The sequence below is a fragment of the Cotesia glomerata genome, unplaced genomic scaffold (assembly GCF_020080835.1).
Source record: "Cotesia glomerata isolate CgM1 unplaced genomic scaffold, MPM_Cglom_v2.3 scaffold_38, whole genome shotgun sequence".
Classification (NCBI taxonomy): Eukaryota; Metazoa; Arthropoda; class Insecta; order Hymenoptera; family Braconidae; genus Cotesia; species Cotesia glomerata.
Window position 1 is genome coordinate 59,267 of NW_025403995.1, and position 15,734 is coordinate 75,000.

Below are 15,734 nucleotides of genomic sequence, written 5' to 3' on the forward strand. Positions count from 1 at the left end.
TTCGCCAGCTTAAAATTTATTAAACATATTGATTTTTTAAATCAAAATAATAATATAATCATATTAATAGTAATTATAATAATAAATTCACACTATTTTTATCCATTCATTCATTCATGTATATAATATATACCAATTTATAATTTCAATTAAATTTTTATATGACCATTCAATGTCTACAATGTATACGTAAATGTTGTTTGTTTATTTTTCCATTTTTTTTTAATTACCTAAGACACTAGTTTTTATCTAATATGAAACAGCGGTATATTATTGTCTGTCGTATTTTGAGTATTTATTTATTTTTTTTTTTTATGTTTTTCATTACCTTTTTCTTTAAATATATTATATACAAAAAAAAATGTTTTTTCCAATAATTTTAATTCTGTAAATTCTTAGTAATTAATCATGGAAAGCTCAATGGCATAACCACCAGTATTTAAAGAGCGTATGTTATTTTAATGTATGACAGCAGTTTTTACGATTTTTTAAAATTTATCATTTGGTATTCATAATTTATATTTGATCTTGCTATACAGTAATTATAATAATATTAATATTAATAATAGTAATAGTAATAATAATAATATATCGGAATAACTGCCCTCAACATTTAAATAAATTCGCTTTGTTATTATTTTGGCAACTAGGCAAGCTCGGTCGTTCACGGAAGGCATCGTATGGTGCTTTTTTTTTATTTAAATCGTTGCTTTAACAATCATAAAAATTAATATTTATCATTTTTAATTCATCCTTTCAAAAACATTTATCATATTTTATGTATTAATTATTATTATCATTATTATCGCATTGCTAATAAAATTACTTATAAACTTTTATTATTAATTTATCATCAGTATTTTGACGACTATGAAAGTATTAAAGTCACTTTATTGTATCCCGCAGCTCGATTAATGCTTTATTGTCATTTATTTGTTAAATTCGTAATTGCCTTTATTAATTCATTTATTGCATTGAGTATTTTTATAAATTTAACTACTAAAAAATCAATATATAAATGATTGGTATAAAAATGCATCTGGAACGTTAAGAAATAATTAAAATAAAATAAAAAATGCGTTTTTCGAGCGCTGAATAATTATTTAACATATCACTACAGTAAAATTGCTGAAACACTTGTTATGTGTATTTAATAATTTTTATTTTCCTTTGGCAACCGGACGATCCGAGTTTACTTTAAATATATAATTATCATACATTTAGATTTTATATATTTATATATGTATATAATATTATAATTATATAAAAATATATTTCTTAATTATTAACACTATAATAAATGAGTATTACAAGCATAAAAATGCTTTAAATGTTTTTTTTCTTTTTTTACTTTTTTTTCTCAATAGTTTTACACGAACATGAACACGATGCCTGTCGCGGATAACCGAAGCTTCTACAATGAAGAAGTACAATTGTATTTTTATCTGCGTAATTACTATTAATAAATCTTAATAATTATAATTTATTCTATTTATTGTTTTTTTTTTAAACTTTTTAGTTTTTTTTTTTTAAGTAAAATTCACCAAATTGGTAATTTTACGTATATTAATTATCATTATTCATAACAATATCACTTATCACTTGCGGTACGTTGTGTAAATAAAAAAAAAAAAACGAATAAACTGTTATAAAATACATCTCCAAATATTATTATCAGTAATTATTATTATTTTTATTTATTTATTATTACTATTATTTAATTAATACTAAACTATTTATTATTAATTATTATCGTCATTCGTAGAGCTTTTATGCTGGACAAATATTTAGTTTTTTTTTTTTTTAAACTATTACTTTTCATCAATGCGTCCAGTTAATAATGTAACCATATAATGAACCATATAAAGTGTCATATTTAATATAATATTGTAATGGTACAGTATTGGAAGCATTTTAATATAATATATATATATATATATATATATATATATATATATATATATATCTAATTATATTTTTTTCGATCTTTTAATTATTAATTACAATAAGGTTTACTGTCAGATCGGTTAAATGAATAATAAAAAATCTATTAATTTACATTTGACGATTACTGTATTTTTAAAAAAGTAATGAAGCATAATACAAACGGAATGTTGTGTAAATAAAATAAAAAACACAATAGTTTAAATAATTATTAAAATGTGGATGTTATTTAACAAGTTAATAAAAACTTTGTAAGTACTTTACTGAATTATTATCGTTATCATTCACCGATCTACAGTCCACCTTTGATTAACGTTTAAGGTAAATTATAGTAATTTTTTTTTTTAGTCCGATCATGCCGTCCTATTAATATTAATAAATAATTATTTTTATTTAAAGTACGCGTGGATACTTTGTAAAAAGCACGATACCGCGTACACGTGCTTAAAATAAATATCCGGTAAATAATGAAATTTATGGACCAACACTACAATCGTAACCGTTAGTTTATTTAATTTAATTAGTAAAAAAAAGGCCTTTAATAAGTAGGAATGTGTGCTGAATAACAAGTTGCAATAGTTTATTTACGAGAAAAACGTACTTAGTTAAAATCACGTTAAATTAGCAAAAAATATTATTGCATTGAACAAGTACTCAAGCTCCATAATAATTATTTATTTTTAATAGTTAATAGCCAAAAACTACTGGACAACTGAGTCTTATTATATATTTATTTTCCTATCTTTCATTCAAATCTCCTCTTAAATGCTATACTAATATATATTTATGTTTATATATAATATATATATATATTTTTATATATATATAGATTTTTTTTTAATAATAATATATATCTATTTATACTTTTAATTTCGTTTCTTTGTTTCCTTCAACACTTGTCTACATTCCTGACTCTCTTTAGTTTTCAAATAAGAGACAATTACTCTCAATGCCAAGCGTCTTTGTCTTTATCAAAACGATAAGCTTGCGCATTTAAACCTATTTATTATTTTCTTTTTAAATTTTAATTTGAGATTGACAATTATTAACTTTGTCACTATTATTGTAGTATTTAATGTCACCCGTTAATCATCACCGAATAATATCGCGCACTTAATCAGTGAACGTAGCTAACAATTTTGTACATTAATTAGTTCCTTATTATTGTCTTGGTATATATAATATTTTTTTTTTTTTCATTTATTTTCAATAAAAATAATAAAATATTATTATGTATATTATATTATATATATTTATATATAATAGATTATTGCATTATGCTTTTTTGGTACCGTTACTTTAGTTTTTTTTTTCTTGGTTATTTGCATCATCAAAGATTTATATTATTAATTAAAGTTTATTATATCATCAACCATTTAATATTCGTTAAATAAATGTTGATCTAGTATGCGGGCAAAGAAGATGCCTGAGGCCTTGGTATTATCATTTATAATTTAAAACTTATCCGTTATAAATTTAAATAATTATTAAGACCGTTTAAATAATATTATTGAGTGATGAGAAGTTTATAAAATCACCCGGTTAGCATTAGCATGTATAAAGTGAGTTGCCGTGATCGTTGTGTGTGATGTTTCGTAATATCCTGCTTTTCCATTTCTTGTTTATGTCCCGAAGGTATACACCTGGACCAAGTCGGAAGTAATAAACCCGTTCCTCTCTAAACGTATTGTACCCTCTGACGTGTATGTATAGTTAGAGTTCAGTGTGTGTTGAGTGTGACCAGGAGTAGTAATTACAGCCAAGAGACCTAAATGTTAAGTCACGAGTGAAAGAAAGTTCGTAGTACGTACTTGTTTGAATGTGTACTGTGAAAATTTAAACTTTGAACAAGCTGTAGGAGGATGATTATGATGACGATGATGATGATAGCCCTCGTTCTATTCTCTGTACGGTTTGCAGTAAGAGGACCGGTGATTCATGTGCTGACTGTAAGATCCAGAGTGTGAGAAGCGCTTTAGGCACTTGGTGCACTGAAATGGTTTTTCGCCGGTATGAAGACGCTTGTGTTCCGTCAAGTGATGCTTATGTTTGAAAGCCCGCGGACACTCCTCGCATTTATACGGCCTTTGCCCTGTTTAATTCATAAATTTGTTTATTAAAAAAAAATAAATACACCCTTTAAATCAACAGCTAATTTTCAAGAGAATTTAAAACAACAAGACTTACCGGAATGTTCATACTTGTGTCTAGCAAGTGAGCTGTGCTTGGAGAAGGTCTTATCGCATTGATCGCACACGTACACGCCCTCTTGTTCGGTCTCTGTCGAAGGAGGAGCATCTGGCACAGGCCTATCATTCTCACGCTCAGACTTTACGTAGGCCCTTGATTGATTCTAAAAATTAATGAATAACAAAATATTAATTCTAACTTTTCTTACTACCTTTTTCATAAAACAAATTATCGGAGTAAATGCTGACCTTTACTACATTGTCACCGGCGGAAGATACTTCTTTTTTAATTTCAACCGGATCAGGGGTTTCTTCATCAATAACTAAGGGTAATTCATCAAGATCATCAACTTCCGAATGAGGCACAGTCATTTGTATGATTTTATTATAATCTTTTGGTTCGTGTGGTGATGAAACGTTATTTCTATTGCTAATAATATCATTGTCTTTAACTGAGGGGGTTATTGTGAGACTTTCTTTCTTGGATAGATCTAAAGGCTGCTCTAGAGGCAGCTGGTGATTTTCAATATTTGCCAGAGGAACGAGGGCAGGCATTCTCAATTCCCGACGATCTCTAGCACGAGAATTTTGGAACCAAACTTGGACGACACGTTTCGGAAAATTAATATAATTAGCAATCATATCAATTTCTTCTTTCTTGGGACGTGGATTTATGGCGTAGTAGCCCTTGAGGACGGCCAGTTGTTCGTCGTCGATAAGCGATCGCGCTCTAACTCTTCTTCCGGGTTCCGCTTGGGTTTTATTCAACTCATCCTCATCGTCAGAGTCAGCCTCTATGGAACTTTCAGGTGCAAAACCTTCTTCGGCTTTTCGTTTGGATCCACGCCGAGCTTTCGTACTAGATTGACTTGCATCCTCGAGCTTGGCTGCTAAACCTTCGCTCTGTGAGTCACACTGGTCACCAGCTTGCCAGTCTTGATAGTGAGTTGTTTCACCCGACATTTCACTATCCTGATCGTGATAGTCTTCATCACACTCACGCTTTATCGTTTCCGGTGAGGTCGTGAGTTTTCTGACATTAGCTTCAAGCAACTGTTTTGTCACGGAAGTATTAACCGTCTCTAAAATACGACGCACTGCGTCTAAGCCCTGAGGATCAGTTGGCACCGGTGAGTATTTTCCTTCAGCTCCTTCAGTTTCTTCAGAATCCGCGGTCGACGGGCTCAGAGTCTCACGATGCGCTTCGTAATGTTCAGACGCAACCTCGTCTAATCTTTTAGTCTGTAATTGATTGAGAATTTTACCAAGCGACGATTGAAGAAATAAACTGCTGAAATTAACTATCGGAGGTAGCAGAGTTGGCATATCATAAATGCCCGTAGTTTCTCGCTGCAGCTCATGGTAGTCTGAAGGCGAGAGCTTGGGAAGAATTGGTAAAAAAGTATTGTTATTAGCAGCATGAATATCGATTTCACGAGCACCACGGGACTGCAATGACTGTCCTCCCTGTTGTATTTGAGGTTTTTTAGTAGCCCGTTCTATACTGCTTATTGTGCTTTGTCGTGATTTTTTTAGGTTTACTATCAGGCACTTCTTTGACGTCATATGACTCGAGTAAGAACCCGAGTGCGAAAAACGTTTACCGCAGTTGTTGCATTGAAATGGCTTTTCTCCACTATGAATTCGTAGATGTTCCTACAAACATATACATAAACATAAATATAAATATAAATCTAAGCATAAACATAAAAATAAATTCCAATCAATACAGACATTCAATATAATAATTCCATTAAAATAAAAATAAAAATAAAAAATGAAACTCACTTTTAGATGATGCTTAAATTTAAATGCCTTTTCACAGTGTGGGCATTTAAATTTGCGCAATACTGCGCTCTCATCGTGGCTGATCATGTGCCTTTGTAGACGGTAAACGTTAGCAAAAGTCTTGCTGCAAACTTTGCAGGACTGTAATAATTTAAAAAAAATAACATAAATAAGTAAATTTTATTTAAAAACAAATTACTAGTTTACTTTTCATTTATTATTTTGCTTGTAAATTAAAATAAAATTAATTTCAATAAAAAATTAATTAAAAAAAAAAATTTCTAAATACACGGAAAGAACAAGATGACACTGGATATCATCCCAGATTATACTGAGTGAAAAAAAATTTCAGATACTAGTTAGTATAATCCAGATTACAATGAGTGTAATCCAGATATCACTGAAATTTTTTTTCCCCACAGATATCACTGAGTATAATCTGGGATGATATTCAGTGTCATCTTGTTCTTTCCGTGTAGAACAAAAAAATTTCTATCTAAAATAAAAAAAAAATTTCTTAAACAAAATAAAATTTGTTTAATGCCGTAAGATGGACAGCAGAGTTTCTAAGATGGTCCACCTTTACAAGCATGGAATGTGAATGTTATACATACATACTTGTAAATTAAAATAAAATTAATTAAAAAAAAAAAAATTTCTTAAACAAAAAAAAATGTTAATTATTTAACAGTAAAAACTTACAACTTGAGAAAATTGAACACTGAGATCGTGCTTATCAATGACGAATGCGGTTTTATGGGCGTCCTCGAGGTGGAGTTGGAGAACGTGAAGGTTCCGGCAGAGAATACCACACTGCGGGCACCTCTCTTCTTGCTTAGCCGATCTACTCTCACCACCTCCGCCCTCAGTACTCGCCCCACCGTTGCTGACTTCAGCTAGTTCCACACTGGATTCGTCTCCGCTGCACCCTATTAAACAGAAATAAATAATTTATTATTTATAATTCACCATTAATCAAATTTATACAAAATATATAAAATGTACATGAATAAAAATTCAAGAAGAAATAAAAATTTTGATAGGTGACATGAATAAGAAACAAAAAGGCCTGTAGCTAATCTCCAGATTATTCTATATATTTAGTCCCCACCGTAACGAGAATTGGCGACCCCGGTTTTGTCACCCGTTCCCATCGTGGTCTTGGACCTTAATGTATGTGTGTATGTGCGAGCGGTGTCGGTGACTGCTCTCAAACTACAAAATCACCAGCAGTCCGAGGGGTGACTCTTGATATTTTCAGAGAGCATGTCACTCTAACCCCCTCTTTTCCCCTATCTAATTTTGTGTCCCCACACCTTTTATGGGTTTAATATACCTTGCCGCTATTGCTTTAGCTGCAGCGCCGAATCTCGTGGCATTGTTAGTCGTATGGCACGCGCCAGGTCGACGCGCCCAGGGTGACTCTTTTCGAAAGTGGCACATGGCACGGGGGATCTCACGTCGACCTCTGCGTGCCCCCATCCTACGCTAACCCGGTGTATGCCAGACTTACCGTACTTTATATCCACTCGGATAACTTTCGGGGGCCGAGGGGGACCAACTCTATTGTCAAACGTGGGGGATTTAAATGATGCTGGAACCGAGTGATTAACGGACAGGAAAATCGCTATAGGGGTGTGCGATCAATTCCAGAGACATTTGTCCAGGCTCAATCGAACAAGTCGAGTCGATCGTATCCGATCATTCTTTTTTTTTTTTAATACATTCATAATGTTTAATGCTCATGGATTTTGATGCTTGTAATAATAATTTATGGTGACGAGCTTGCATTATTGGAAATATTTTGAATTTTTACGGGTCAAAAGGTGTTGTGGGTTTGGGATAGTTTTTATAATCTATTTAATACACAATTGTTGTGAGTTAAAACAGAAAATTTAGATTTTTTGAATTTTAATTATTGAAATTTAGAATTTATTTTTTATACCTGCAATGATGATAAAATTTATTTGATTTAAAAGAAGAAATCTTGAATCAAGAAACTTTATATTGAAGGATTTGATTATATTGAATCAAGCAGAAAATTTATTTAAAAAATTAATTTTTATTGGTCTAATTTTACTTGATTTAAAAATTTTGCTTTATTTAAAACAAAATTTCTAAAAAATAATTTTCTTGGTCCAAGATTTCTTCTTTGAAATCAAGTAATTTTTTTATTCGTACACTGAAAAAAAAAATTCTTGGCTGGAGGGTAAATTTTCTTAACTCAAGAAAATATTAAGGAAGATTGAAGATTTCTTGAATGAAGTCAAAGTTCCTTGAATCAAGAAATTTTCTTCTTACTCCAAAAGAACTTTTGTCCTCCTTAAAATTTTCTTGGTGCAAGAAGTTTTTTTTTTCTGTGTACAGCTATTGAAAAATTTTTAATTCTAAATTTATAATTTAAAATTATATAAATTATTTAATAATAAATGCATAAGAAACAGTATCCAAAACACATAACACCTCTTGATCTATAAAAATTAAAAATATTCTTCTCAAGTCAAACAAAATTCTTCAATTAAGTAAAATTTACTTAAACCAAAAAAAAAAAATTTTTATTCAAGAAATTTTCTGATTCAAGATAATCAAATTCTTAAAAAGTAATTTTCTTGAACCAAAAATTTTTTTTTAATCAAGTTAAATTTCTCATTAATGTGAAAATATGAATGGTTTACTAACTAAATTTTTCTCTAAATTACTAACTCTTGATTCACTCGTTAGAAGATAAACGCCTGAAGCTAAAAATTTTTGAAATTTTCTAAAACCACATCACTAAATATCCAACAGCCTAATACGATTGAATATAATCCTACTGAAAACATAGAAAATCAACATTTTGGTGTTGTAGGTAATGCATCAACTAGTTTGCACTTTGATCCGAGTAAATATTGATAACGGTTTGAAACGGGTCAAAGCCGTGGCCTGGTGATCCGAGTGTTTGTCAAATCGTCACTGTAACAAATCAAAACAAACACAGAGAAGAAATAGAAAGCAATTAAGTTAAAAGAAGCCCTTATTGATTTTCCATATTTATATGTTCATCTGTTATCTCTATATCTATTGTCAAAAATTCCCGAGTTTCTATCCATATAGACACACTGATAAATAGAACTAGACCGTAGTTGGTAAGTCGGTAAGCCGTAAGTGTATCTATCTATGAATCATCGAGACTTAACTCTCCAGGGTCAATTTAACAAAGTGCAAAACTTTTCCTGAATCATCACAGTTTCTGTAGCAGCAATTGTGGCCTGGTGTATATCGTGTCGCTGCCAAGATTTCGAGATTAAAACCAATGAGTTATAACTATATATCTGTATGCTGAGAGTCATAAAATAAATAAAAGAGACAAGAAGTTAAACACGTGTCGATGAGAGTCCGAGTGTCTATTGACCAGCGGACAAGATGGCGATGAAAAGCCCCTATAGATATAATACAAATAATACAACAGCATCAGCAGACCGATGAGATACATACAGCTAAACATCAGTTATAGTTATGGGTAACACGGGCCAATGACGTCACCGGAGTATCGTCGGGAAGCGCGAACCACAGGCGATTCAAACTAAACGTTAAACTGCTCTCCGGCCGAGGTCATTGAGCCTTGGCGCGACTCGGGGGCGCAGCGGCCATTAAAACGCGAGATCACTTATCTCTCAATTTTCTTTTACCAGTACATACATATACACACTTACAAATACCGTTATTATTACATACAATGTACAATATGATGGCATTACATATAATAGTATTATATAGACAAGACACTCTCAATACTCCTCAATCGCTTGGATAATTTTCTTTATTCTTCATGACGCATTTGACGCAATCATAAGCACTTTGATGATAAATATTTTCATCACTGACAATTATTATTATTTTAATTTGTTATGAAAATAAATTTATATACATATATTGATAATAAGTAGGCGAAAATATTGTATGTGCAATTTAATTGTTTACGAATAGTCGATGCGTGTAAATTAAAAATAATAATTATTGTTATGACGATGACAAATATGATAGATTTATTTTATATAGAAGTGCAGCTCTTTCTATCGCGTGGTCAATACGAGTTACCGCACGCGATAAGCAATTGTAAATACTGGGAACGCAAGTTATTTAAACCGCAAATGTTACATTAAAGTTTAGGCGCAATGTTTATATTAGTTGTAACCCATAAGTAGAATTTTTTTATCTTTAAATAACATAAAAATAATTTATGTTTACCGATCAAATAATTTTCTTTGCTACTCAGTACAAATTGAAATTAAACAAATGCAATGTTTTGAAGACTGTAACTAAACTAGACTTGGTTGTCTTACTCCGTTTCCGCATAACCAAGATAGCACGTACTAAAACGATTTATTTATCGCAAACTTCGAGGAAAATTTTACCGCAGGAATTCATACCGAGATTATAATCTAAATGTCGCGTTAAATTCTATAAAACATAAATTCTTACCCGCATAAGTATTATTTAAAAATAAATATAATTACAATTAGAGTAGTTCTGGTGATAAAGTAGACCGTGTTTCTCTGGCGGATACATACAATATTATAAAATGTAACAAATTTTAAACGCTAATCGAATACACTTGACTTTTTTAAATTCAAAGTTTCAAATTACGAGAGGTATGAAACTAATAAACCACTCTGCTCAGTAACTCCCACATTTATTTGTCGTGAAATGCGATATTTACTCCCCCTTCTTATTGACACGGACATTAGGTCAAAGTAAAAGAACAAAAAATGTATAAATATACATTTATATGTAGAAAAAAGCCTGACAGGTGTGTTAGAGGACATTTTTTCTAAACTAATATTTGTTTAATTGGGTTTATTGTAATAAAGTTAAACAAAGTGTAAAAATGTTTTGATTAGTCACGTTTTTACCCGGGCATTGATCATCAGGTGAATGTAAAAATAATAAAACTTTGAACTCTACAGCGCATCACGTAGTAATCGCTACGAACAACGAGAACAAAGGGATGTCTTGAATGGAGTAAAGCGCTGATGAATTAAGTCGAATGTGTGGACTGTTATAAACAATAACAGAAGCAGATAGCAGATGACAAATCGACAGCTAAAATAAATAAATGTTTTTTTTTAATCAGCAGCGAGTTCAGAAGCTTGTTAACGTTAATTGTTCTAGAAAAAATAGTGTGGTGCTACGTAGCTTGTTGATGCCACGTCGATCGTCAGAGTCAACGAAAAGCAACATAACACACATACGTGTTCATTATATATATAAAATAAAGCTCGCTCGCTTCTTCTTATCTGACCCTCTGTGGCTCTACCGACCTTTGCCTGGCACTCTCATTAGTCTATCTCGAATTACGTATACTCGACTGAATTTTTTTCACAACCAAGGTAGCAATATACATTAATATTAAACGATAAATATATTTCTCTGTTTCTGAAAAAAAATATCTATGATGAAATAAATTAAACTGTGAAGAAATGTAATTAAAATTAAAACAAACCTTTGAATGCGTTTCGCACGAGAGTCATGCTCATATTAACTCGGCGTCCTAACCGCGGACGTTTGTCCCCGAAGATGCTCTCGTGTTTGTTATTTTTGTTGTTACTAGGGCATCATGCGAGAAATCGCTTGAACCAGCGTCCTCGTGCCCGACGACGACAGCGAACTAGGCGATGAAGATGTTGTTGTTGTTGTTGTTGATAACGATGACCTTGGATTCCTCCAGCCGCGTGGAGGTGGCGTCGTGTCGTTGTTTTATTATTTAGCTTCACCGTAAAAACGTTTCGCGACGACTCAGACGACGTTGTTGACGATGATGTAGTAGCGCCGACGGAAATTGTGACCACTGGCCTGGCGGTCGGCAAACGTACGCGGGGAAACAACATCAAACGTTCCTATGGTTGTTACAGCGAGGTTACAGTAATTTTTAGAGCGGATTTACAAATAAAAAAAAAAAAAAAAAAAAAAAACCAGACCTGGTCTCGTGGTCGTCGAGTCGCCAGAAAAATAACCATTAATTAAAATAAAACACACACGTATCTCCTCTCTAGCTTAACTCTGAGTGCTCTACTCGTGGTCGTCGTCGATAAGGCAGAAGGTGGGGCCGTTATAAGAATGGCGAGTGCGTCGAGTGTGTGTGTATCTAAAGAGAGTCGATACCTTTCAAGACGATGCGATGGTCTTCTCAACTCGGGGCGGGTCTAAACAGTTCAACCAGCTTAGTTATTTTATTTTATTATTATTATTTTTTAAATTTTATTTTTAATTATTCCTCTTTTATATTTTATCTTCTTGTATCAATAAATTAAACAGCAACACAACTAACACACCAGCATATACACTTATTGCTGTATATTGTAAACGTTACACACACACACACACACACACACACACTTTGACAAATAAAGTGTTAAAGTTGCCCGGTCGTCGCCCGTTGATACTAATTAATTTTCACCGCACAGTAACAATATCAACTTCCATCTTAAAACTTTACCATGTCTTTCTCCAACCGCCTGTAATTTAAAAAAATAAAAATAAATAAAATAGTTTTTTATTTATGAAAATTAAGTTAGCCGACATTTAAAAATTTTTAGAATTTTTTTTTATTGAAAAAATCATTTAAAAAAAATTTTCACTTGTAAAACACTTTAAAAACTGTAAGTGCAATTTTAAAAAAATATTTTTTTGTTCTAATTTAATTATTAAAAAAAATTAAAATCGTCGGCTAACTTTATTATTATTTTTATTTTTTACTTTAAAAAATATATTTAAAAAAAAATACATACACATTTAACACACTCTTCCAGCGTAACTCTTGTTCTCGTGTTATCTCACAACAGAATAACAATCCACCAGCATCGAGATGAGCAGCAATACTAGCAATAGCAGTAGCACCACCACCGCTAACAACAACTACTACAATAATTAATATATATATTTATTTGTTGTTTAAATATATATAAATAATAATTCACCTTTCACTCACGTTGACTCCTTACGCAAAACTCGAGCACGAGGGTATGTAGTTGCGTTTAAATCCTTAGGGTTGTTAAAACACACAAAGTAACACTGAGAGCAAGAGCTTGAGAAAGAGAGAGGAGGCCAGGAAGGGGGACACGAAGAGAAGTAAAACATAAGTGCTGAGGAGAGTGAGTGAGTGAAGATAAAGATAAAGATACTGCACGACGCGGTGAGCCTCCGGTGCTTAGGGCATGGCAGTACAGTAGGCGCGGGCTAAGCGGAGAATGTCGGTGTACTAAACCATCTAGGAGAGTAGTAAAGTAAGTATAGACAGAAGAGTGAAGCGCACCGGCGGGTACCGCGGAGTTCTAACTAACACACATGGATGACAAGCCAGGCAGCCAGGCAGTACAGGCGATGGAGATTGTTGGGAGAACTGCGTATTGTGTACTATACGATTTGGGATGGATGGTGATGGTGATGGCGGCCGTACTACGGCACAGCCACCGCCCCCGTTCGTCGTTTACGAGCCCGAGGTTCTCTCACTCGTACATTATTACTCTTCACCTCCCTCGTACACCGTTAACAACTACATCCCCACTTGGCTACGTCGATCACCTCGTCTCTCTCCTTTACACGGGGTTCCGTTTACCTCCACTGATTTATCTCCGTCTTCTACACCGGAGCAGCTCTCCTATCTGGATATGGACCAACCAATTGGTATGTATATATGTATACATATATAAATATATGCTGATATCTATCTATCTGTCTTCTTCCAGCAGCACTCCCCGCTTCAGCACACACTCTGCCCCTTCTTCTGAAGCTTATACTCTTCTCTGGCCACTAGATATCTTTGTCACGTCCCCTACCTGCGCCCCGCGACAAGCGCAATCAGAATCAGGGCTGTGGATGCTGGGAAACGCGCCCCGGAGATCTTCTCCAAGAGGTTTGCCTGAAAACAGATCAGAGTATAGTAGAACGTCTAAATCTTGTGATAATAGAAATACCTACCAGCTACAAACATATCAATATCACTTTCAGCTAACACATACTTATACTAACTATTTCTTCTTATGACACTGAAGTTAGCAGACGTCTAAAAATTTTTGATTTTTTTTTTTAATTAAATTACAACTAAAAAGATATTTATAAAAAATTGCACTTATAGTTTTTCAAGTTTTTTACATGTGAAATTTTTTCAATAAAAAATTTCTAAATATTTTTAAATGTCAGCTAACTTCATTTTCATTTCTTCTTTGTATTTTCTTTTTTTGCAGAATCACGTCACTGAGGTCCTGTATACTGTAACTACTGTAACTGGTAGTTTTTGTTAAACGAGAAAAAGATTAATATGTGTATTTATGACCACTCTTCAACTGCTAATGACATTTCGATAAGAGGTTTAGTAAATGAGATACTGGCTCTGCGATTGCTGGCAATGTTGATAGACGATGTACCAATCTTATCTCTATGGCATTTGTTACCGGAAACATCTGTATATATCTTTGTTTCTCCATTCAAACGGATTATTATGGACCACCGATGCGCTTTATCGCTCTATCCTTTGGGATGCTTTTCTTCTTTAATTTTTTTATTGCTTCCTTTCTACAACCAATTTAAATTAACAAATAAGTATGTTTATTTTGTTATATTATATTAATATAATTAATATATCTTCTTACTTATAGGTACGTACTGTTGACGGCGGGGTAATGAAGGATTCAAAGATAAAGTTAATGAGTATGGTGATGATAGAGGAGCTCGTGATGCATAAAAATATTATTCAAGATACAGCTTGGTATGTCCATAATTGATCAAAGCGCCGCGAATAAAGTTACATATATTTAAAGTACGTATGTGTTGTAAGGCGCGCGATCGCCTCACGCGTACTTTAAACCTTATTGTTTCAATTGGCTTCTCTCAATCTCGTGAGTACACACATGTAAGCTGTAAGCTTCGATTGACCACTCTTTACATAGCCTGCCTCATATTCTCTTCACAATACTCTTGATTAATATTAACATTTTAATAATTAAAAAAAAAAAGTAATCTACGGAGGATTTTCACTTTTATTGCATCTTATTTATGTTATAGATTTTTCCAGTTAAGTGCTAATGAGCAATTGCAAGTGATTTAATTTCATTGAAAAGGTTTTTAAACTTGAGAAAAAAGCTTTACAAATCAATGTGACCATTCGTCGTAGCACAGCGACGACGACGGAAAGGGGGAGAAGAGCGTTGGCGTCGGATACTATTATTAGTATGCAGCTGCCGACGAATTACTGAATGAAAACGATGTACGTCTCGAAACAATACCGTAGGTATAAAGATCTACCGGGAATTTTATGCATAACGATGATCATCGGCTAGCATTTAACATTACATACGTACCAAAGAATTGAAAAATTTGTCATATCATATGACACGTTATGGTTGCACATATGTCAATCGTCTCCGAACTGATATTTAAATCTCAACTCCGGGCATCATTATATATATATATATATATATATAATAATAGGAGTCCGTTGGCCCATCTCGCCACTTTATCAAGATTTTTTCTTATGTATTTTATCACGTGATGCATAAGTATATGAATAAGATTCATCTCGCTCTCCAATCGAAATCCATCGAGTTTATGACGCACATCAATTACTAGAAGTCGTGTATCATCAATTATTCTTTATGGCAGTGGATGAAACAAACTCCTCATACAAATAGTTAAGGTTTGTACATATAATATCTCTCACGCTCATTCCCTCCAATCCAGCGCTCATCTTCTTGTCTCTTATCTTGTGTACTATATGTACTATACTTATGCTTACAACAAACTAGGATAGTCTGATGTAAGTATGTTTGTATATAATAT

The 15,734-nt window shown here is 32.7% G+C and overlaps 1 protein-coding gene and 1 long non-coding RNA gene across 4 annotated transcripts; one reads left to right on the forward strand and one right to left on the reverse strand.

Annotated features, from left to right (window-relative positions):
• Window positions 1-2,882: 2,882 nt before the first annotated feature.
• On the reverse strand, window positions 2,883-12,815 carry LOC123274480 (zinc finger protein 1). 2 transcript variants are annotated; one of them, XM_044742106.1, is made up of 8 exons: window positions 12,689-12,815; window positions 11,879-12,415; window positions 11,404-11,797; window positions 6,624-6,850; window positions 5,922-6,062; window positions 4,383-5,789; window positions 4,132-4,297; window positions 2,883-4,036 (listed from the first exon to the last, which is right to left on the reverse strand). In XM_044742106.1, the coding sequence occupies exons 3-8, from the start codon at window positions 11,435-11,437 to the stop codon at window positions 3,843-3,845; spliced, it is 2,169 nt and encodes a 722-aa protein (XP_044598041.1). In that variant the 5' UTR covers window positions 11,438-11,797; window positions 11,879-12,415; window positions 12,689-12,815; the 3' UTR covers window positions 2,883-3,842. The 2 variants fall into 2 exon arrangements, with proteins under 2 accessions (XP_044598041.1, XP_044598042.1); XM_044742107.1 differs by lacking the exons at window positions 11,404-11,797; window positions 11,879-12,415; window positions 12,689-12,815 and adding an exon at window positions 11,222-11,315.
• Window positions 12,816-13,442: 627 nt separating this feature from the next.
• On the forward strand, window positions 13,443-15,513 carry LOC123274481. 2 transcript variants are annotated; one of them, XR_006511522.1, is made up of 5 exons: window positions 13,443-13,583; window positions 13,646-13,812; window positions 14,144-14,498; window positions 14,555-15,162; window positions 15,387-15,513. It is a non-coding gene; the product is annotated as an uncharacterized LOC123274481 (long non-coding RNA). The 2 variants fall into 2 exon arrangements; XR_006511521.1 differs by lacking the exon at window positions 15,387-15,513 and having other exon boundaries at window positions 14,555-14,794; window positions 14,961-15,097.
• Window positions 15,514-15,734: the final 221 nt, after the last annotated feature.